The sequence below is a fragment of the Urocitellus parryii genome, chromosome 3, assembly GCF_045843805.1.
Source record: "Urocitellus parryii isolate mUroPar1 chromosome 3, mUroPar1.hap1, whole genome shotgun sequence".
NCBI lineage: Eukaryota > Metazoa > Chordata > Mammalia > Rodentia > Sciuridae > Urocitellus > Urocitellus parryii.
In genome coordinates, this window is record NC_135533.1 from 154,655,979 (window position 1) to 154,680,669 (window position 24,691).

General features: G+C 44.6%; 1 protein-coding gene across 1 annotated transcript; it reads right to left on the reverse strand.

Annotated features, from left to right (window-relative positions):
- Nucleotides 1–903: 903 nt before the first annotated feature.
- On the reverse strand, nt 904–24,246 carry Slc2a11 (solute carrier family 2 member 11). The gene is made up of 13 exons (XM_026381254.2): nt 23,801–24,246; nt 23,439–23,539; nt 21,129–21,221; nt 15,655–15,815; nt 12,861–12,985; nt 10,059–10,188; nt 9,348–9,496; nt 3,057–3,244; nt 2,816–2,926; nt 2,362–2,463; nt 2,204–2,279; nt 1,841–1,968; nt 904–1,625 (listed from the first exon to the last, which is right to left on the reverse strand). Exons 2-13 carry the CDS (start codon nt 23,478–23,480, stop codon nt 1,425–1,427), a joined length of 1,506 nt encoding a protein of 501 aa, XP_026237039.1. The 5' UTR covers nt 23,481–23,539; nt 23,801–24,246; the 3' UTR covers nt 904–1,424.
- Nucleotides 24,247–24,691: the final 445 nt, after the last annotated feature.

Consider the following 24,691-nt stretch of genomic DNA (forward strand, 5'->3'; position numbering starts at 1 on the left):
GTGATATATTCTAAACTCAGACTTAGTTACAAAACACTGATTTTTTTCTCTTTTTTGATACAACTATGTAGTCTAGTTACATTAATGACTATTTTATTTTGATTCTTATTCCTAAGAACCTATAAATGTGTTGCCCAGGTAAAAATATAATATTAAAAATATAATATTAAACTCATAATCAATTTTTCAAAAAAGTTAATAAAAATGCTTGTTAATTAAAAAAATAAGGTAACTCAATAAAAATAGTAGACAAAAGATATGAAAGGATTCTTCACAAAAGCAGATAAATGGTCATACTAAACACATGAAAAGGTGGTCAACATTATTAGTCATCAAGAAAATACCATAATTAAAGCACAAAGAGACACTACTTTCTACACACTCACTAGAATGGTCAAATTGAAAATACTGACAATACCAACCAAATTTTGATGATTTGGAGTATGCAGAACTCTCAAATCACTGCTAGTGAAAGTATAAAACACTACTATAATCACCTTGCAAAACAGACCAATGAATACTTTTAATCCACGCAGCTCACCAAAAAATTTCCCTTTTTTCCCTATAAAAACTACTTGTCTGACCTTCTTGAATGCACCCATAGATTAGTATTGGTCCACATATTCCCATTGCAATGCTCTGTCATTCCCAAATAAATATTACTCTCCAGAGATTTCTTACTACCTAATATGATGGTATTCGGAAGTTGTGCCTTTAAGACGTGATTAGGTCATGAGGGTAGAGCTTTCATGAATGGGATCCACTAATGCCTTATAAAAGAGATGAAGTTCTTCACTTCTGCCATGGGAGGTTACAGCGAGAAAACAAATGTTTATAAACCGGGAAGTGGGCCCTTGACCCTGGACTTTCCAGCCTCCAGAATTATGAGGAGTATATTTCTATTGTTTATAAGCCACCCAGTCTATGATACTGTGTTATAGCAGCCCAAACAGATGCACAAAAAATGAAAATACACATCTATACAACAATTTGCATAGGAATACTCACCAGCAGCTTTATTCATGATGGCCAAGAATTAGAAGTAATCCAAATGTCTACCAAAGACTTTTTTTTTTTTTTTTTTGGCAGTGCTGGGGATTGAACCCAGGGCCTTATGCATGCAAGGAAAGCACTGTACCAACTGAGCTGTATCCCCAGCCCCCAATAGGCAAAGGGATAAACAAATCATGGTATATCCATACAGGGGATAACTACTCAGCAACACAAAGGAATGTATACTAACACACGCAACTAAACTTTTCCAAAGAAAGCCGGACACAAATGTGTACAAATAATATAGAATTATATCAAAGTATAAAAAGGGCAAATGTAGGTGCTGAATAAACACTTGTTAAAATGCAAGTCATTCTGAAAAGCAAAGGACAGGGCAGCAGCCACCTTTAGCCCCTGCCACAACTGTGCAGCTATAGCTCTGTGGACTGGATGACCTCCCTGCTGCTCCTTGTGGGGCCCTGGGCCTGCGCGGGCAAGCTGAGTCTGTGTAAATCCTCAGAGATCTCCAGGAATGTCTTGCCTTTGGTCTCAGGGAGGAACAATCCAGCGTAGATGGCTCCACAGACGCAGACACCGAGGAAGGGAACAAAGAGGAAGTGGGACAGGCTCTCCTGTGGGTTAAAGAGACCCCGAGACCTGTTGGGCCCCTTCTCAATGGAAGGCCCATGACAAGTTATGAGAAAAGACTTGCTCCCTTGGTTCACATAAGGTCCCTCCCGCTTGGCCTCAGTTCTCATGTACAGAGGCACCACTCCCTGGGGTGCTCCAGTGACAGGGACAAAACCTGAAGCAGGGCCTCCCACCCCGGGGGGAAGGGCAGGCCTACCATGACAAAGGGGAACCCAATTCCAACCAGGAAGAGCATGATCCACATCAGGGCTCCACAGACCATGTAAGCAGCAGGTCGGGCTGTCTGGTCAAACAGCTCTGTGGCCAGGATTCCCGTCACTCCAGCTAGAAGAAGAGGTCAGAGGGCTATCATCCAGGGCTCTTTGCCCTGCCTCTCTGTCATCTTAGTCCCATCTGCATGGGGGCCCCTGGATGTCCTCCTCTAGTCCTCCCAGAAGCCTCAGCACAAGTGGGTCTGGGATTTGAAAATGACATTACAGTCACATCCACCATCATTCACTCAGTCACCCACTGTTCCTTCAGCAAGGCCCAAAGACCAGAGGCCCTCAGGCCCACTCACCAGGGCCGATACCAAAGCTGAGGATGAAAGCAAAGACGCAGGACATGGCCAGATAGGGCATCCAGGGGAAGGAGCTCTGCAGCAGATAAGGTGGAGTGAGGTGGAAAACAGACCTGGCCCAGCTACCACCCCTCACCCCGCCCCCTCCCCCCAGCTACCTTCAGACACAGCGCAGCTGTGAAGATGCTGGCCCAGCAGGTCATCAGAGAGTATCCCCCTACCAGCAGCACCTTCCGACCCACCCTCTCAATCACCACGCACTGCAAAGGAAAGGAGCCACTCAGGAAGGTACCACACACTGGGCAATACAGAGGGGTCTCATGGGAAAGCTGGTGTGTGTTAAGAGGGAGGTGCAGTTTATTGCTTCAGAAGGTCACAACTTTATTAATGTCCCAGAGGACCTTGGTTAATTACTCAACTTCATTTAGGGTTCTCATCTCAAAGCAATGGTGTGAATGCCCAGCCAACAGTAGGAATGCTTGCCAACTTGCTGTACTTTACCACCATGAACAGGAGTGGAAAATAGCTTAATGCAAAGTCCTAAGAGCATCAGTATCCCAAGCGTCCCTCTGGCAGGACTGGGGATAGGGATGGGCCCGAATCTAGACTCACGCTAACAAAAGTTGCAAACAGCTCACAGCTCCCAGTTCCAATGATGGCATACTGGATCTTCTCTTCAGGCACTCCTGCCTCCCGGAACACTGAGGAGGCATAGGCATACACCTAGGATTGGGCCAGCAGGAGGGGCAGCTCTGAAGCATTGGTTCCCCTCAACCTTCCATGGCTCCCACCTGCCTACAGCACAAACCCTCAGCAGACCTAGGGTGCGGGACAGGACAGGGCAGAGCCTCACCGAGTCATTCCCACAGAGCTCCATGGCACTGCCCAGCACCACAAGGCTTGTCACTTGCTTTCTCAGGCCCCGGTCCTGGAACAACTCCCATGGGCGCCGTGCCTGGCGGCCCTGGCAGGCAGCACGCTCCTCCTCCATCTCTTCAAACTCCTCTGCCACATCCTGGGTGCCCCGCAGCAGCTGCAGAGCTGAGACAGAGAAGGGTGCTACACTTCCTCTCCCTCAGGCCTTCTTTGATACTACCCAGCAGTAAACCCTTCACCCCACCCCAAAATATCTCCACACACATCTCTCTCTCTCTCTCTCTCTCTCTCTCTCTGCATGTAAATCAAATACATAGAAAATTCACATCATTTTTGAGAAGACTGTATTTTTGAGAAGACTGTATTAGCAAAAGCTCTGCCAGTTAGACAAAAAAAAAAGACTGCAACAGCTTGAAATATAAAGACCTCAATGCCTTAACTTCCTACAGGCAGCAGCTGAGAAATTTACTCAACCACTAAAAGCAGCACACTTCCCAATACTCTCCAGAAAGTATAAAGGAAGGTGACAGAAAAGGAGGACTATCTCAGAGGGCAGAAGCAAAAACCATGGAGAACCCTTCCCAGGGGGCAGATCAAGCCCCACCTCTAAGCCAGGGAAACCTGGCAAGTGTTCCCAGGGGCATTTCAGAATTGTTATGGATCAATGACTGCTTTGTGCCTTTTGGCCACCTGGTGTTTGAAATTAAACTCTTAAATTCTGGTTACCTTGTCTCACTTTGACCATTATACAACTCCCATGGGAGTTGAGTGTGGGATGGGAAGAAGACCTGTTTTTGTTTTTTTTTTCTCCTGGATGAATTTATTATACACACTCTGATTTTAGCCTAGAAAGTAGAAGTGAAACAGAAACTACTTCCCTTCCAAGTTTTTACTTTTTCTGCTGGTGAACAAGATCTTGGACCATTCCCAAAATCTTGAGGTTTCTCTGAATTGGTCTAGTATCCAGTCACTGGCTTTATGGGTGTTGAGAAGCAGTTGTGGTGTGACAGTGGTAGTTTCCTGGTCCTGACTTTCTGATTCCAGGATCACAGCTATGCTTGCAGATTCATAACCTCAGCAGTTCCAGTGTTAGTTGACTGATTGGTCATCATCCTGTACACTGCAGAGCCAGTAGCTTGCCTGGATGTTCAGTTCTGTGTTTCTCTGGGAATGTTCCTGTAGCCACTACCTAGAGCCTAGTCCTCCAATCATTCTAGTTAATTTGTAAACACCCATCCAATTCTCCTTATTACTCAGTGCTGAATGCAATGGATTCTATATCCTTCCTTGGACTCTTAGTGTGTCTTAGTGGAGGAGACTGATTTGGGAACAATGAAATTGGGGAAATTATACTCCAAACTATATTTGGAGACCGGGAGTGTAGGGACCCCACAGGTGAGAGCAAATGATGGCTTCTAAGAAAAGATCAGCTGGGACATGAGAAAATCCTCTGGGTTGGGTTGATGAAGGGAAAAAGCCTATGGGGTTCCCAGAAACCCTCCCTCAGACTCTGCTAATCTTGGAACTGCAAAGGAAGATGGTCTTAGGTGAATCTTTGGAATCAGTTGACAAAGGTGCTCAGTATTTTATTTATGGTCTTGTATATTCATTGTTTTGCTTCTAAATTTCTGGAAGCTTATTCTCCTAAAGTTTCTTTTATGTATATTCTTAGTGTAATTATAGAGTATTGAAAAAAAATCTCCTTTTCTTTTTTCTTCCACACATGAGAAGTAACTTGAGTGTGCTCTCCTTTCAAATTCATACACCTAACCCTGAATTCAGTAGAATAAAAATAAAATTTGCCTAGGGAAAATATGGTAATTTTTAAGACTTTAAAAGTTACATTGATGCTTTAATACTGCCTGACACAGGGCGAGTTAGGGAAGTAATTCCTTGATTCAATTTAGCAAATACTTCTGGTTGCATTAAGCTCCCTGACTTCCCTGGTCTCTGGCGACTCCTCCTCCACTCCACCTTAGCCACCCACAAACGCTCTGGACACACCTTGGAGCTTGTCATTACCTGGAACTGTGCTACCTCTGCATTATTTGTATCTGACACATCATTTTCGAATTACAAACTCTTACTAGCATATGGTTATGCTAGGAAGTCTATCTCAGTGAGAACATAGACATTTTCAGGTGGAAATTCCGTCAACTGTTTTAATTCAACAAGTGAACTTGTTTTAACTTACAACCTCTTCCACTTCTTTTACTCAGTTTTAGAAGTTCATCATTTAAAAAAAAAAACACATCTATTTTGGGATATAATTTACATACCACACAATTCACCCTTTTAGGTCCTTTTTTTCTGAGAACATGACTCAGTGGTTTTTAATGAGTTCAGAGTTGTGCAACCATCACCACAATGAATTTTAGAACCATGAAGAGAAATCCCTTAGCCGTCACACTCCAGTCAGCCCTTCATGCCCCCAGCCCCAGGAAACACAAATCTCTCTCTCTCTACAAACTTGCCTGTTCGGGACATTTCATGTAATGGAATCATTCATGTGGCTTTTTGTGACTGGCTTCTCTTACATAGCATAAGTTTTTTATTGGCGCAGACAGAATAGTGAATTTCATTGTGGCATATTTATACACGCACATGACAAACTTGCTTAGTTTCCTTCCTCAGCCCCTAACCTGCCCTTTCCTCATCCTTCCCCCATCCCCTGTCCCTACTCTATGGGTCTTCCTGCCATTTTCATGAGATTCCTTTTTTCCTTCCCTTTCTCCTCTCTCACTTCCACATATCAGAGAAAACATATAGCCCTTTACTTTCTTTGTCTGGTTTACTTCACTTAAGATGATATAATTTGATTCTTCTTTATGACTGAATGAAACTCCATTGTGTATCTCTCCCACATTTTCTTTGTCCATCATCTGTTGATGAACATCTAGGCTGTTTCCATAACTTGGATATTGTGAATTGTAGCATGTTTTTAAGGTTCATACACATTGCAACATGTATCAATTACTCAATCCTTTTTATGGTTAAATAATATTCCAATGTATGAATATGCACATTTTATTGATCTATTCATTAGTTGATGGATGCTTTATTTGCATCTACCTTTTGGCTATTATGAATAATGCTACTACAAATATTCACATACAAAGTTTTTTTGGGGGGGCGGGGGGCATAGGTTTCATTTCCCTTGGGTTGTATGGCTGAGTTATGTGGTAACTCTCTATTTAAATCATTTGAGGAACTCCCAGATTGTTTTCCTAAATTATCACACCATTTTACATTAAGGGTTCCAATTTCTTTATGTTCTTGCCAACACTGGTTTCTATGTGACTTTCTAAATTATTGCCATCATAATGGATGTGAAATTGCATCTCATTATGATTTTGATTTGCTTTTCTCTGGTGAATAATGATGTTGAGCTTTTGGTGCTGGGGATTGAACCCAGGGCTTTGTGTATGCAAGGTAAGCACTCTACCAACTGTGCTAACTCCCCAGCCCCAATGTTGAGCATTTTTTCATGCCCGTATCAGCCACTTGTATATCTTCTAAGTAAAAATGTCTTTTCAGATCCTTTGCCATTTGAAAATTGGTTATCTTTTTGTTGCTGAGCTATGAGTTCTTTACATATTCTAGATACAACTCATTTTCCAGTTAAATGATTTGAAAAATTTTTCTCCCATTCCACAAGTTGCCTTTTACTTTCTTTTTCTTTTGGGAGGGATACCAGGGATTGAACTCAGGGACACTCAACCACTGAGCCACATCCCCAGCTCTATTTTGTATTTTATTTAGAGACAGGGTCTCACTGAGTTGCTTAGAGCCTCACTGTTGCTGAGGCTGACTTTGAACTCACGATCCTCCTGTCTCAGCCTCCCTAGCCCCTGAGATTACAAGTGTGTGCCACCGCACCCAACGCCTTTTTATTTTCTTATCTTCTTGAAGCATGACAGCTTTTTTTTTAGTTCTTGATATCTACTTATCTATATTTTTAATTGTCGATCATACTTTCGTTGTCATATTGAAAAAACGATTGCTGAATCCAAAGCCCATACATTTATATCTGTTTCTTCTAAGAAGTTTATAGTCTTAAATTTAGAAGACCTGTTTTTTATGTTTTTTTTTAAGAGAGAGTGAGAGAGGAGAGAGGAAAAAGAGAGAGAGAGAGAGAATTTTTAATATTTATTTTTTAGTTCTCGGTGGACACAACATCTCTGTTGGTATGTGGTGCTGAGGATCGAACCCGGGCCGCACTCATGCCAGGCGAGCGCGGTGCCGCTTGAGCCACTTCCCCAACCCCAAGACCTGTTTTTTAAAAACCATGGTATCTAGATGGAAAAAAGGCACATAGCCAGAAGCAGTGATCACACCTGTAACTCCAGCTACAGGGAAGCTCAGGCAGGAGGACTGAAAGTTTGAGGCCCACCTAGGCAACTTAGGATGAACCGATCTCAAAAAAATAATAAAAGCTGAGCATGGTAGAAACCTCTAATTACAAGGACTCAGGAGACTGAAGCAGGAGGATTGCCAGTTTGAGGTCGGCCTGGGCAATTTAACCAGGTTCTGTTTCAAAATAAATAAAATGGTTTAGAATGTAGCTTTCAAGGCTGAGAGTGCTTGTCCAGCAAGTGCAAGGCCCTCGATTCAATACCCAGTACTAAGGAAAAAAAAAAGGTACAAATAATTCAATGTGATCCTAAGATCTGGTACTTCTCTGGGCTCAGTGGCGCAAGTCTGTAATTCCAGTGGCTCAGGAGGCTAAGATAGGAGGATCACAAGTTCAAAGCCAGACTCAACAACTTAGTGAGGCTCTAAGCAACTTAGCAGGACCCTGTCTCAAAAAAGTAAAATAAAAAAGAGCTGGAAGGCTGGGATTGTAGCTCAGTGGTAGAGCACTTGCCTCACACGTGTGAGGCACTGGGTTCAATCCTCAGTGCCACATATAAATAAATAAACACATAAATAAAGATATTGGGTCCATCTACCTAAAAAAAATTATATTAAAAACGGTGGCGGGGCCTGGGGATGTGGCTTAAGCGGTAGCGCGCTCGCCTGGCATGCGTGCGACCCGGGTTCGATCCTCAGCACCACATACAAACAAAGATGTTGTGTCCGCCGAGAACTAAAAAATAAATATTAAAACTCTCTCTCTCTCTCTCTCTCTCTCTCTCTCTCTCTCTCTCCCCTCTCTCACTCTCTCTTTAAAAAAAAAAAAAAAAAACGGTGGCGGGGGGGGGGCGGGGGGGGCTGGGAATGTTACTTATTTGTCACACATCTCTGGGTTCAATCCATGGTCAAAAAAAAAAAAAGGATCTGGGACTTCAAAACTGATGTCATGACTGAGACTTTGGGGGATCCTGAGATGGGTCTGAACATATTTTGCAGAGAGGAGGGATATACATAATAATTGTGACCATGACAGGCATGGCACTTTGCCTATTACTTGAGGAGTTCAGGAGTTTGAGACGAGCTTTAGAACATACAGAGACCCCCATCTCAAAATAAAAAAGAAAAATGTGGTCATGATGGCCAATCAATAAGAATACATTCCTGGGCCCTGGTCTTCATCCCTCCTTAAACCCCACTCTTTGCCATGGGAGAGCACGTCATTGATTTTCCCATTCTGAGGCTCTGGATTCACCAGCATGTGAATGGGACATTAATGGGTATGGGGTTGAGGGATGAAGGTTTTGAAAGTACTTGTGCAACTGTTTTGCTTTCTTGTGCCTCTGCCACCACCACACTAAGAACATCCCTGAGTTCATTAGTACCAAGAGTTTTAGAAGAAGGACAAATATACAGAACTGAAGCAGCCCAGCTCAGACCAGACTTGACCAATTCCTGGCCCAGCTGAGATCAGCAGAGTTGTGCTGCCAAAGGAATAAATGAGTAAAAGATGTGGTAAATGATTGTTGTTTTAAGCCAGAGATTTTGCAATTGTTCCTTGACCATATTTATTATAGTTAACTGATACAACAATCATCACCCAGTTGGCATTGGGCAGGTGAGGTCTTACATAAGTGTCTCTCTCGTGTGTGTGTGTGTGTGTGTGTGTGTGTGTGTGTTTATGTACACCTGGATTTCCTGGATGACAAAGGTGGTCTGACCCATCCTATTACCCTATAATTTAGGATATCCCTTTGACAAAGAATTTTGAAGGCATATGTGAATAGATCATGAAGTTGAGACACAAAGAAAAGAGCTTTTCCCTACTAAATAAAACCCAAAAGATGAGGACCTGTACTGGTGAGATGCATCCTTGGAACAAGTAGAGTCCAGAGGCCCAAGGGCAGGGACTCACCGGCTAGGCAGGCCTCTGTGTCTCCACAGTCAATGAGGAGGTAGCGTGGGCTCTCAGGAAGCAGGGGCAATGAGACGAGCTGCAGTACCCCAGGCACCAGGCAACTGGCCAGCAGAAGGGGCCATACCTGTGGGCCACCCATCAGCTCCCTGGGAAGGCAGAGGACAGGACAGAACAGTTGTCTCCTCCCCTTCCCCCTTGACCCCTGCCTGCCTTACTAACCTGCTTGCAGAGGGTCATGTTGGCCTGTGACTCTTTCCATCTAGCTTTGAGTTTGGACATCAAGATCCTTCCAAACCAGGTAGGAACTGAGAGAGGGAAGGGCCCCTGCCCCACCTTATCCCTAGCAATTTTTCTCCCTGGGGATCCAAGCTCTGCACTTTCCTTTTTTTTTTTTTTTTTCTATGATGGCCAGAACAAGTTCCTCTTCAAAAGCCCAAATCTTCACCCTCCCTGCTGTCAAGAACTGTTCTTTGCTCCCTACCCTGGAGAAGATGGGAAAAGGTGATTCATACCAAAGTTTGGCTGATTGAAAAGCTCTTTTTTTTTATATTAGACACGTGGCTGTGAACAGGGTTTTGATGCCCTCATGCATAGAAGCAATGCCTTAATCAAATGGTGGGGAGGGGAGAAATCTGAGTGAAGACAGATTTTTACTGGCGTCCCTGAAAGCAAAGGGGGCCATAATTGCATAGGGGGAGGGGTACTCACCTCAATCCGACCACCTGTCCCATCACGATCCCCAGGGCTGTGAAGATGGCTGAGGTCATGGCCACTGCTCCTCGGAGTTCACTGGGAGCACTCTCCCCCAGGTACATAGGCTGAACGTTCATGCTCACGCCTGGACATGCGCACAGCAAGGGTGCTCAGCCACAAAGAGGGTCCTTGTGAGGCCTGCATGTCTTTCTTGCCTCTTGTCTGCTGGGCTGTGACTCAGTGGGCCATTCCCTCACCCCCCACACTCTGAGAGGTTCCACCTCGCCTTCTATAGGGATGATAGGTCCCAGCTCAATGCCTCAGGATTCCTGGGAGAGAAGTCATCTTTCCCAGATAGGCTCTCCCCATCCCTTGGTTCCTCATCACAATCCCACATATTCATGGGATCTTTCTAGGTATTAAAGTCTCTGCAACAGTTTGAACGTTGAATGTCCCCCAAAGGCCCATGTGTTAAAGGTTTGGTCTCCAGGTGCTTGCTCTTGGGAGATACTGTGGACCTTTATGAGGTGGGGCCTTATGAGAGGTCCTTAGGTCATTGGGGGCTTGATCTTTTTCTTTCTTTCTTTTTTTTTTTTTTTTGTACTAGGGATTGAACTCAGAGACACTCGACCACTGAGACACATCCGCAGCCCTATTTTGTATTTTATTTAGAGACAGGGTCTCCCTGAGTTGCTTAGCTCCTCCCCACTGCTGAGGCTGGCTTTGAACTTGTGATCCTCCTGCCTCAGCCTCCCTAGCAGCTAGGATTACAGGCATGCACCACCACACCTGGCTTGGAGGCAAGATCTTAAAGGAGATTGTGGGACCTCAGTCTCCTACTCTTCTTCTTTGCTTCCTGGCTCATGAGATGAATGACTTATTCCTACACATACTCCCACCATAATATGTTGTCATCACCAGAGGACTAAAACAAAAGTGCCACTCCAATGTTGGCCTGGAGCCGGGGTTGGTGGTGCACCTCTATAATCCAAAGCAACTGAGAAGGCTGAGACAGGAGGACTGCAAGGTCAAGGCCAGCCTCAGCAACTTAGTGAGGCTCTCAACTTAGTGAAACCCTGCCTCAAAATAAAACATTAAAAAGGCTGAGGATGTAGTTCACTGGTGAAGCACTTCTGGGTTCAATCCCCAGTACCAAAACAAAACAAAACAAACAATGTTAGACTGGAACCTCCAGAACCAGAGCCAAAAATAAATCTTTTCTCTTCATAAGTTAATAGCCTCAGGTATTTCATTATAGTGATGGAAAGTTGGTATACAGTCTCTCAAGTGCTGGGGGTGGAAGGAAAAGGGAAGGACCATGTTCTGGATGCCTTCCAGCTTTCCAGGTTCTCATTTCAATGCTTTACATTGACCACTACAGATGTAGGTCCTCACCTCATTCCAGTTCCCCCATGGACACATCTGGCACCTATACAGCCAATGGGAAAACAAAACTGGACAGTGCCCTTGCTGCCCACCCCACTATTCATTCATTACAAATGCCAAAAGCTAGGAGGCCATATTAGGATATCATATACCTGGGAAACCTCCACCCCACTCTCTGACCTGGGGTCAGGAAACATCTCCCATCAGTGTCAGCCCCTTTCTCATGGGTGATGAGAATTCAGAGGAAGGCAACTGCTCTGATGGTCAAGGAGTCTCAGGGCTACCTCTGCTCTTCCTTCCAACATTTGAGGAGGGATTCCTTCTTTTTTGGATATATTCAGGGAAAAATGACAAAGTCTGACCTAGTTCCTTTCCCCTGGAGTGTGGGTTGTTCTTGGAGATTCACTTTCAATGAATAGAATGTGGGAAAACTGGGGGTGCCTGACTTCTGAAAGGGGGACACAAAGAGCACTCAAAATTCCTCGTCATCCACCCCCAGCCCCGCCTCTCTCTCCACTCACTCTGGAGAATACCAGCTGCCATGTTTCATGAGGATATTCAAAGAACACTACAGAGAGACCCACAGGGTGAGGAGCTGGAGCCTCCTGCCAGTGGCCTATGAGGGAACCATCTCGGAAAAGATCATCCAGCCCCTTCAGGTGGTAGCAGTTGTAACTGACAGCTGAGCATGACCTAACGAGAGACCCCAAGCTGGAGCTACCCTGCTAAGGCATTTCCAGGCTCTTGACCCACAGAAACTGGTATTATAAAAGTGGTTACGGGCTGAGGCTGCAGTTCAGTGGTAGAAAACTTACTTAGCATGCTCAAGGCCCTGAGTTGCATCCCCAGCAGTGCACGCACACACATAAACCATGTTGGTTGTTTTAAGCCACTAAGTTTGGGGGTAATTTGTTTCACAGGTATGGGTAACTAATAAGGACATCAATATCTGGCTGTATAAAAGTAGAGAATCAAGTTGTAACTTAATTGTAATCCCTAAAAGCTTATGTATATGTACTAAAACTTCTTCTCCCTCACATATCAAGCCTCAGAAACTCAGGAGTTCCTAAGATGCTATCCTTTCCCCACAGAAAAGGGGATATATAACATATCTGCCCCAGATAAGGGGAAGAGAATGTTAGAGAAGTAATCCTATGTCCCTTTATGCCTTGGCTGCCAGGAAACTCAGGTTTGGAGTGTTGGTAGTGCAAGTTTAAGGATGTTTTCCCCATTCCTGCAACTTCTTCATTTTTATACATCTACTGTAAATATCTAGTTATTCGAGTCTTTTAAGATAAACCATATTTAATTATTTTGCAAAACAGGTAGGCGTGAATGAAAGTATGTCAGTGAATAAAAGGAACAAAAGAAGGAAATAAAGGAACTAATGAATGAATAGGAATAGACAGGCAGGATGAGATGCCCCCATACCTGCACTGACTCCTATGAGCAGTCTTCCCAGCATGATCATCTCAAAGGAGCCTGCTTTGTGGCTGAAGCCAAATAGTAACGCTGCAGCCACCACAAAGATGTTATTCACCAGGAGCGACTTCTTCCTTGGGGAAAGTGGGACACAGGAAAAAGACACTTTGGTTTGGTTCAGAGGGACCCTTCTTTTCCTTTCTGTATCACCCCTAGTCCTGATCAGTCACAGACCTGTGTGTGTGTGTGCGTGTGAGTATGCATGTGTGAGTGCTGTCAATGAGAATAAATTATATAAATTGAAATAAGCAGTAGCCATTGCGTCTTGGCTCACTTGTGGAATGCCTTGAAATGCTCACTCTCACACTCCTCCCCCAACACCCCCCCAAATTACTCTCCTTTCTGCTTGCACAGCAGCATGAAATGACAGAGGTTATATTTTATGGCTTTTGCTTTTTAGAATGAGCACTGCTTTCCCCAAACTCCTTTGTAAAATGAAGGAACTCATATATCATTTCTTAGGCTTAATGAAAACCCTAGAAGAAACCAGGCATGAGGGCTCATGTCTATAAAGCCAGCAACTTGGTAGGCTGAGGCAAGAGGATAGCAAATTTGAGGTCAGCCTCAGCAACTTTATCCTCTTTTAAAAATATACAAAGGGCCAGGAATTTCAGCAGCTCTGGAGGCTGAGGCAGGAGGATTGTGAGTTCAAAGCCAGCCTCAGCAATTTAGTGAGGCCCTAAGCAAGTCAGTGAGACCCTGGCTCAAAATAAAATTTTAAAAAGGGCTGGGTGTGTAGCTCAGTGGTTAAGCACTCCTAGGTTCAATCCCTGGTACCAAAAGTGTGGGGGGGGGGGAGCAGGGATGCAGCTTAATGGTAAAGCATCCCTGGGTTTAATCTCCAGTACCAAAACAAAAAACAGACTTTGCCCTGTGAATGCATTTTTTTTCCATTTCAATACACAGATAATGCCAGAAACACTTTGCTTTCACCTGGCGTGGACAGCAATACACCTCAACCAAACTGCCTTAATGATACAACAGTTCTATGCTGTGAACCACAATTATTCCATGGAGCATCCTGCTGGCCCACTACTTTGATGAGTTCATACTGAAAGGACCTGGAGAAGAGGAAGCAGCAAGTAGCCTATATGTCTTGGTAAGTAAGGTATGACATAGAGTGAAAGAGTACAAATAAGGGTCAAGTAAGTAATTCATGTTTTAAAGAACTCTTATTACAATATATTATTTTAAGGGGCTGGGGATGTGGCTCAAGCGGTAGCGGGCTCGCCTGGCATGCGTGCGGCCCAGGTTCGATCCTCAGCACCACATACAAACAAAGATGTTGTGACCGCTGAAAACTAAAAAAAAGAAATATTAAAAACTCTCTCTCTCTCTCTCTTAAAAAAATATTATTTTAATTTATTATTCTAATTGTTCAATGTTTTATTAGTTTTTATTGTTAATCTCTTATTATGCCTAACTTGTAAGTTAAAATTTATCATGGGTATGTGTATACAGGAAAAAATATAGTAAGTATAAGGTTTGGCACTCTTGGTGGTTTCAGGCATCCACTGGGTCTTAGAACATATCCCCCACAGATAAGGGGAAAATATTGTCCTTAAATTTACCATAAAGTACAGAATATCAAAAGGGCCTAACTAACTGCAGGGCTGGTAGAAGAATGGAGATTCCATAAAACTCCCACACTCAGGAAGAATACCTTTATTACATTGCTCCTGGTGGCTGTGAAAAAACAACGCTTCTAATGTTCAAAACAATGCATCTGTAATCACACAAGGAAGAGTGAATACAGGTGCTGGCGTATACGGCATGTTAGGTGGGGTCACTTTTAGACTACCTGTATGGGAGAAAGGGTCCGTATAGTCTGGTAGCTAGCAAAGGGGTGAACTGTGGTAGCCACTTGTGTTCTGTCTGGATTTGCCTCTTTCCCACTCCTTCATAAATGTAGTCATGTCACCCAAGAACAACTTGTCTTCCCAGATTCTGGATCTTGAATGAAGATACTGTAGATAGAATGATAGAGCTGAGCGTGCTGAAGGCATCCTCCCTAAAGGAAATTCCAAAGCTTTGGCTGCTGAGACCCTTGGCACCACCTGGACTTATGCCCTTCTTGAGGCCTGGCTTTTTCTTTTCTCTTTTCTTTTTCATTTTTTTTTTTTTTTTTTTTTTGTACCAGGAATTGAATGCGGGGCCTTAACCACTGAGCCACATCCTCAGCCCTTTTAAAAATCCTTTATTTAGAGACAGGGCCTCATTGAGTTGCTGAGGCTGGCTTTGAACTCACAAAACCCCTTCCTCAGCCTCCCAAGCCTCTGGGATGAGAGGCATGTGCCACCACCTGTGGCTAAGGCCTGGCTTTTAAACACTTCTTTTCCTCCTTGTGAGCTGCCTCAATATCCATCCAGTTCTTACAATTTTTGATCATGTGAGCTAGAGTCAGTTTTTGTTGTTTGCAACCCAGGAACTGCATCAGATACATAGGGGGGAAAGCAAAGCCTGGAAAATACTTGCTTAAGATCAAATTGCACATATTGGCAGACATGGAACTAGAAACCAGGAATCTTCCCTCCACCACTGCACAGAACTCCTTTCTCTACCAAATTTCCTTGAAAATGTGACTCTCAATGTAAAAACACAGCTGGAATGAGAGACTAGGTGAGGAGCTGATCTGGGCCTGGAGGGTGCTGGGCATTGTCCTTTCACATTCCTCAACCTACAGATTGGGATGCCCCTCATTAAAGGATACTGGGTGAGGGGGTGCTACACAGAAATCACTTACCTTCCCAGCTTAATGGCCATGGGTCCTGCAAGCAGGGCTCCAAAAAGTCCCCCCATGGGGAAAAGAGACACAATGAGGGACCATACAAGCAGAACCACATGGTCAGGCAGTGGTTTTCCAGTGCGTGCTTGCCATGTTTCATTGGTGAATTTCTGAATATGCTGTGAAAAGAGATGGCAGTCAGCCTCCTGGGGATGACAGGGATGCTGGTACTGGACAGGATAGGCCTTCTCCTCCACAAGGCTCTGTGATTCTGTAATTCAGTCATCAAGTCTCTTGAGCTCTCCATGGTGTAGGAAAAAAAAAAAAAAGAAAGAAAACTCCTAGCACTGGATAGTCTCTATCTGCCCCTTTATGAAATCACACTATTTTTCTATACTCACACAATACTTCTGATAGCAAATGTGTGGAACTTGTCTACAGTAAGCAATTCTCCAACTCTCTGGACACCAGCTAGATGTACTGTAATGTAGTCCAAAACTGAAACTTTATACCTGAAATTTAGCATCAAATTCTATAAGTCAAAGGGATCAGTCCCACAAGACTGTCTCCATTTCAAATGAAAATTTTAAGTCCAATTACAATTGTATCCTGACTGACCACCTACAAATTGGGCGTTCTTATGACCTTGTCCTTGGGTTTAATAATTTGCTATAATAGCTCAAAAAGCTCAGAAAGTCACTTCCTTAATAAGAGAATAACTCAGGAACACCCAGATGGAAGAGAAACAGAGGACAAGGTCCTAGAGGTGGTGGTGTTCAGATCTTTCATGCCCTCTCTGGGCACACTACCTTCCCAACATCTCAGTATATTCATAAACCTATATGAACATCAAATCTCATTGTTCAACAGTTTTTATAAGAGCTTAGTCTGAGGCCCTTCTCTCCTTCCCAGAGGTCAGCAGGTGGGTCTAGAAGCTGACTCTAATCACTTGGCCTTTCTGATGATCAGCTCTATTCTGAGGCCATCTAGGGCCTAGTCCTAAATCACCTCATTACTATAAACTTATGTTGGGGGCTCATTCCAAATAATAAAAGATACTCCTATCATTCAGAAAAATTCCAAGGGTTATAGGAGCTCTGAGCCAGGAACCAGAGTCAAAGACCAAATATGGTTCTAATTAAACTATATCCTTCAAGCCCGCTATGCCCTACTTCTACCCTGATTTTGCCCCAGGAAGCCACCTGTACAGCCCACATCACTCGGCTGCCTCCCTGACTGGCTTTCTGTTGGACTTGGCCAATGATGAGCACCAGCAGAACCTTAGAAGTGGCCGGAGAGGGATGCAGGAGTTCCCTCTGTTCTATCCTTGTGAGGTCACTGCAGATTGGCTGCAACCCTATGAAGACTGAGGGATGACTGTACACTATTAATTACACGTTACTTTGCTCATTAAGTCTTGGAATTGGGCCCAGAGAGGTGAAACATTTTGCCCATGTCCTCAGCCACAGGTCAAGATTACACCCAGGATGTTCAGACTCCACTAAGCCCCGCCCTCCAAAGCTGCCACTTCAGGTGAGTGAATGGAAGCCCCAAGGTTAGGAAAGCCTGTGTATGGGGAAAACCTGGACACCCTTCGGTTGGCTAGGGATGAAATATTAGTCTTAATCATCTCCTCCTCCATCATCAGGACATGAAGGAGAACAGTGGGTTCAGTTATTGAGCCAGCTCTTTCCCCTACCCTGGCCAGCTAAGGTAACCACTGACAGCCTGGACTTGCCACATTCACCTGCTATCCAGGGGAGCCGGAACCAGAGCCAGTCTCCCCAGCCTTGGCTCTAACCTTTCAAGAGTGGCCACTGACAAAGATTGGACTTCTGTGTTCATTGCTGCATTATCCAATACTAGCAAGAATCTTGTGTCAAAGGACAAACTGCAACAATTTAGTTGATCTAACTGGTCTTATTTTCTACCTTAGAATCAGGCAACACTTCATTCCATAAAATAGAATAAGTGTTTTCATGGTCCAAGCCAAGAAGGCTGGTTTTACAAAGTGCTTGAAGAAAGCAAAAACAAAAACAAAAAGCAAATCAGTCATTTCAAAGTTATTTTTCTTGTAAGGTGGAGACTGGAAGACAGAACAATAGGAAACTGATTATTTAGCTTCATTTTTTTTTTCAGATTACTTCTTTGTAAGGATAAAAGCAGTGAAATCTTCATTATCATGTGTATTAAAACTGACCTGTTTGGGAAATTTGACTGTTTTCTCTCTAATTCTCATCTCATAAGGTCAAATAAGCAGCTGTTATGGTATTGATTTAAAAATGTCCCCCAAGCTGAGCATGGTGGCACGTGCCTCTAATCCTAGCGGCTTGGGAGGTTGAGGTAGGACGAATGCAAGTTCAAAGCCAGCCTCAGAAATTTAGTGAGACCCAAAGCAACTTAGTGAGACCCTGTCTCAAAGAATAAAAAGAGATGGGGTTGTGGCTCAGTGGTTAAGTGCCTCTGGGTTCAATCCCTGGTATCAAAAAAATAAAGTCCCCCAAGGAGTTCGGTGTTAGGTAATATAGCAATGTCAGAAGTGAAAAGATTGGATTATGAAAGTTATAACCTTCATCAGTGGGTGAATGCATTTGATGAATTAATAATTTGGGTTTTTTTATGGATTAGTAATTTGAAAGGACTACTATAGGGTAACTATAGGGGTAAATAGCTGAAAGAAGTAGGTTACCGGGAGTGTGCACTTGGGATTATATCTTATCCCTGGCTCCTCTTTCTCTCTGCTTTCCAACTGCCATGAGTCAGCTGGGCGTGGTGGAGAAGTGGCTTGGGAGGCTAAGGCAGGAGGATTGCAGGCCCCACTTCCATGAGCTGAGCAGCTTTTCTCCACCACACCCTTCTGCCATAATGTTCTGCCTTGCTTCAGGCCCAGGGCAATGGAATCCACTGACCATAAACTGCACCTCTGAAACTGTGAACCCAAAATAAACTTTTCCTTTTTGTCACAGTGACAAAAAGCTGACTAACAACAGTTTAGTTCATTGTGATGATATGGAACTTTTAGTGACTCCATTTTGATTTTTAGCTTAGTCTGTTGAAGCCCAACCCAAAACAAAACATAATCCAAAACAAAGTCCTTCTGTACTTTTTATTTAACATCTTATAAGTTGGTTTAGGTAGAATCTCCTGTAGTCCATAGTGGATCACCCTTGATGATTGATGAGGTACACATCCTCTAACACACCCCACCTGCCTTCCACAAGAATCCAGTTAGATTGGTTTAGCCAGAATTGGCCCTTATCCCTGATGTTTCCTCTAGTCATTTGTCATCCACTGACTCCAACCCTACTCCTTGGCTATAAATTCCCACTTGCCTTTGCTGTATTCAGAATTGAACCCAATCTCTCTCCTCCACTGCAGGACCCCATGAGTGGTCCCTATACTTATTGCCATGGCTTCCCATCAATAAATTCTTTCTTACTGTGGTTTAACAAGTGTCATTGATTCTTTTTTTTCTTTAACAAAATAGTATATTTTCTTTAACATCATTCAGCAGATTAAGAGGAGCCTCCAAGCCCAAGAAAGTCTCAGTTTTGAGGGATGGTGCTGTCCCACAGGAGAAAAGATCTGATCCTGTCCTGCCATGAAGAGATTGCTCCCCAATATGTGAATCTGCACTTAAGTGGGCACTAAAATGCTTGTTGAATGAAATTTATAAACCAATGTAGCCAGTTCAGACCTCTTGAAACCTTTAATTTTATCCTTTCTTTAAGGGGCTGGGCTGTTATCATTGTGTCTGCCCAGAATACTCACGTTTTCTGCTAATAAATTGTCCTTCAGAGGAAGTTTTCTTCACTGATCAATTATAGCTCCTTCTGCCTCCATAAACAGGATCACCTGCTGGGCATGGTGGCATAAGCCTGTAATCCCAGTAACTCAGGAGGCTGAGAGGCAGAAGGATCACTAGTTCAATGCCAGCCTCAGCAAAATTGAGGTGCCAAGCAACTCAGTGAGACCCTATCTCTAATTAAAATATAAAATAGGGTTGGGGAAGTGGCTCAGTGATCAAGTGCCCCTAAGTTTAATCCCTGGTACTCCCCCCCCCAAAAAAAAAATGTTCAAATGATTACCAGACTCAGACCTAGGCAATTTGAAAATGCCACCCTCCTGACCACATGATTAGTCTAGGGGGTAAGCATGTGACCAAAATGATTCAACTGGACTCTTCCCAGACCTTTCAACTGCTGGGGAGGGGGAATAGTTCTCAGCTGGTAGGAAGTGAATCTGGTGATGGTTGCATTCTTGCCCACTGGGAAGAGAACAAGGCCAGGCAGGAGCAACAGAATCACAGTTTTGTCTTAGGTTCTGGTCCCTGTAGCTTTTCCCTCCTATCTGGGTGAAGCCCCACATGGTTCCCATCTCTGTGACCAGACACTTGTCCTTCACACTCAAGCAATTTAGAGGTGAACTTCTTTTACCGGGACTGCAAAATTCATCTTTTCTCATAGGAACTAACTGAACATTAAAATGGGCCCAGATAGTGTAAAATGCTGGGACTCAAACATGGAGCAAGAGAGAAGAGAGTGCTTCCCAGTGGAAGGAAGCTTATAGAAGGGTCTGTGTCATGGACATTTGGGAAACTACATTTAACATGCTTTGTTATCAAGGTTGAAAGTGGATGACAGAGGGAGAGGTTTTGATCCCATGAGGCCTTGAACTTCAGGTGGATTAATCTGTCCTGTCCTATGAACACTGGGGAGAATCACTGAATGTTTCTGGTCAGGGGAATGAGTTGAAAAACTTAGGGGAGCTCAAAAAAGGAAAAAGCTGAGTGGGTAGAGTAGCACATGCCTGTATTTCTAGCTACCCAGGAAGCTGAGGCAGGAGGAGAATACAGAATGGAGTCAAGCCTTGGCAATAAAGCCAGATCCCAGAGAAAAGGAAGGAAGGAAGGAAGGAAAGAAGAAGGGGAGGGAGGGAGGGAAAGAAAGAACAGGAAAGGGGAGGAGAAGGAAGAAGAATGAGCAAAAGAATGAGAAAGGTGAGGAGGGAAGGAAAGAAGGGGAGGAGAAGAAAGAGGAATAGAAGGAGGAGGAGGAAAATGAGGAAGAGAAAGAAGGCAGAGGGGTGGAAGGAGGGAGAGGGGGACAGGAAGGCTGCGGAATGCAGGGAGGCCAATGAGGAGGCTGCACTAGAATTGGGGTTGTGGCAGAATCATGGAAAGAAATATCTGGATTCTAGAGGTAGTTAGGATGGGCTTGGTGTCCAAGAGTGGAAGGGAAGTGTCAAGGATAATCCCCATATCAATAGGTATTAGGTGATTCAGATCAGAGACTCAGGAGGACATTAGTTTTGGGGAGGATGCAAAGAGCTCTGTGTAAAGCTGCAGAAATCTGTGGGACATCCCAGTGGAAAAGAAGAGATGGGAAGAGGCACTACTAAGTGAGTGCTGAGCTAAAGTCCCATAGTGGACAGCTCTCCGCCCTGACCCAGTACCCACTCAGACCTTAACAATGGGCACAGAAGGTACCTACCAAGGTTGGAGCATTGATAATGGAAAGGTTGTAGCCAAACTGAAAAGTTCCACCAATGCCAGCTGCACAGATGACCAGGAACAGGACCCTACCCTGAATCAGAGGAGATAAGGGAAGACACAAAATGACCAAAGATGACCTCATCCTCCCTCCCTGGGCCAGACCTACCAATCACAGCTTGGCCATTGATTTGAGCCAGGCAAATGAGAAACCTGAGAGAGGAGTTCCCTAGGTCACATGGCGAGCAGGTAGCAGGGGAAATCAAGCTTTTTGCTCGGAGTCCCGGAGGTAACTCCACCTCACCCCTCCTTCCCTCAGCCAGCATTTTCTTGAGATGGAAAGCAGTTCGCAGCCTCTTTGTTGGACTTCCCCTAGGCATGTCTGCTGTGGTTATGAGGACAATCCCCTGAGCTGGGGACCCAGTGGAGTGAAGCTCTGTCTCTAACTGGACAGCAGCCCCTGAGTCCCAATGATTTCCCCCCCCCCAAACATTCTCCAATAGAGTGACTGGGCCCCAGGAATGTGAGCTAAGCTTCCTCTTATCATTCACCAGCCTGTTTTGCAATGAAGCTAAAAGAAAGTGGCCATGTAGTCCTACATGTGAGGGAATTTGCAGGGTAAATGAAGCAATAGACAAATAGCCATATATGGTAGAGGCATCTAGGTTCCAGAGCCAGCTCTTCCCTGACTCCCTTGTACTCTTGGAGTCACTTCCTTGCCTGTACCTAAAGATAATACCTAACTCCAGGCTGGATGCATGTGTGCCAGGACAGAAAGGACAGCTTTTCATATTAGCACAACTCCCTTAGAGAAGGTGGGAGGATTTCCCAAGACACCCAGTGAAGAGGACTCGGGACTTTGATGTTCCATTCCATGTCACTGGTATTTTTTTAGAAATTCACAATATCATTTCCATTTTTCCTTTTATGATTTCCTAATTACCAAATGACATGATCAGGGTTGGGGGTATAGTTCAGTGGTAGAGAGCTTGCCTAGCATGCAGAAGACCTTGAGTTCTACTCTCACTACTGCAAAAGAGAAAAACAAAAAAGACATGCTCATTAAGATTTTTGAAAATGTAGTTATACCAAAGTTCTTCACTCCCCTAAAAGCACACGATGAACTGCTTCCCTCAGATATTTTCCTAGACATTCACAAAGTAGTTGATCTTATAAAAATAAAATTATTAACCTTTTCCCCCCAGATATCACACTGCTTTTCTTGTTCTGGCAAATTGTCCTACAGATTTACAGTAATACAAGTCAAATTCATTAAGTCATGCTTTTTGTTGCTTTTGAATACTTAAATACAAATTTTATGTCAGAAGAATATATGGCTAAAGGTTTTGTGTAGAATTTCCAGAATCTACAATCTATTTTTTATTATCAAGTGCTTGCTCCAATGAGGAAGGATACTGGGGGACAGATAGAATCAGAGAAAAGACAGAAGTACATTCACCATTCTTTGACATACTGTGCTAAGGGATGGAGAAGTACTAGAAGAGGCTTTGGAGGACAGGATTCTGCAAAAGACCTTGCCACAGTTTGGAAGACAGGTCAATGAAGAGAGACAGTGACGCGGGAAACAGTCACAGGAGTGAGTTGCCAGGGCTGCCTTCTTTAGAAGGCTACTGCCTCTTGGGGTCTGTCTGGCCCACACAAGGAGCAAGGACCCTGGGAGCAATACAATCATGAAAGGGTTGCTAGACTGGGATGTCCCACAGGCCATCCCTGGGCATGAATACCTGCTTATGCTCCTTTGACCTAGCACCTAACTACACTGTACATACATCCACAAAAGTTTTGTACAAATGAACACTTTCGTTAAGCCTTCAAGGAGGACTGCTCCTGTATAGTTCCTTGCAGGTCCCTAGTCCCTCATCAGAAACGACTGGGCCGGGCAAGTTTTGGAATTCGGAGCTTTCCAAATAGCTGGAGGGCACGAAACTCAGCGAAATGCAGAACCTGCGAGTTGCTCGGTGCCAGGGAAACTTCAGCCGCCAGCCGCAGACAGCAGGTAAACCTGCGAGCCGAGAGAGGGCGGCCCAGCAGTTCCAAACAGAGAGTGAAGTGACAGCGCACGCGCAATTGGCTTCTGAGCCCGGCAAAGTAATAAAAGCAGAAGCGGACGCGCAAGCGCAGTGGGTGTCAAGGGGGTTCCCTGGAATAAAGGTCTCGCGCAAGGCAAGCTAGGGTATGCCCCGGAGACTCAGGTGCAGGCCCACGGGGCGCAGAGACGCTGAGGTGGCGGCAAGGGATTCTGGAGTCCCGGATGTTAAGGGATATTGGGGCGTCTGGAAGAGTGGCCCACCTGAGTTCGAGGCCGTACGGGCCGCTCTGGTTCTTGCGTCATCGCTGCACTTCCGCACCGCTGAGGCTGGAAAGCCACTCAGCTCACTCCAGAGGACGTCTCTGTAGACCACAAGGGAACTCTGGGCTAGGGTCGTCCCAGCCAGCCCCTTACATCCTACCCCTCACCGGTCCCAACAGCGCTCCTGAGTTCTCCGAGTCTCGGCGGCTTCCTCACTCGCCTTCTGATCCCCCGCTGCCGCCCTTGGTATCTCTCTCCGCCAGGCCTCCGGACCCCCAAGCCTGGCGACCCTGCTGGCCACCAACACCTAGGAGGCTTCTGCTGCTTAGCGCTCTCAGACAGCCGGACCCTTGATTCTGCACCTTAGATCGGTTGCCCGCATCCTTTCTCCGGAGGAGGGACAGATCCACCAGTCTCGGGAGCGTTCTCATTTCTGGGTCCTAGACAGAGCCAGTGACTTGGCAGATCGCGCAGACCGGTCTCGGGTTGCTCCTAGGGCATCTGTCCCCTCCTTCCCCCCACCCCCGTTTGGGGCACTTTTATAAGTACGGAATCACGGAGTCCATTGGGCAGGCTTAAATCTTTTATTCCTCAAGGGTTTTTAAGACCCTGCGTGGAATTCGGGAGGTGAGCAAAGGCCCAACTGAAACCAGATTTGCCAAAGATGCTATTTGTGGTCACAGAAGCGAAGGGCTGAAAGTGACCTTATGAAGCCATCTTGAGCAAAGACTGCTATAGGGCAGACACCATAATAAGGCACTGCAATCTCCCTAGTGTTCATGCTTTGTTTCTAGTTTGATTTTTTTTTCTGCTCTGAATTTTTTAATAATTTCTAGAAAGAGAGTGTATTCTAAGGAAAAATAAAATATTAGCAGTTATATTTTATTACATTCTTTTTCTGCAGTTATTGAGATGATGATATGAATATTTTCCTTTAACCTGTTTATGAGATCAATCACATTATTAGACTTTCCAATGATGAACCATTCTTGATTCCCAGGTAAACAACTTGTTCATAATATTGTTATCATTTCCAAAAACACCTTGTTGGGTAGGACACAGTGGGGCAAGCCTGTAATCCTAGCACCTTGGGAGGCTGAGGCAGGAGGTTTGCCAGTTCAAAGCCAGCCTCAGAAATTTAGCAAGGCCCTAAGCAACTCAGCAAGACCCTGTCTCTAAATAAAATATTTAAAAAGTTTGGGGAGGGCTGGGGCTATGGCTCTGTTGGAGAGCACTTGCCTAGCACTGGGTGA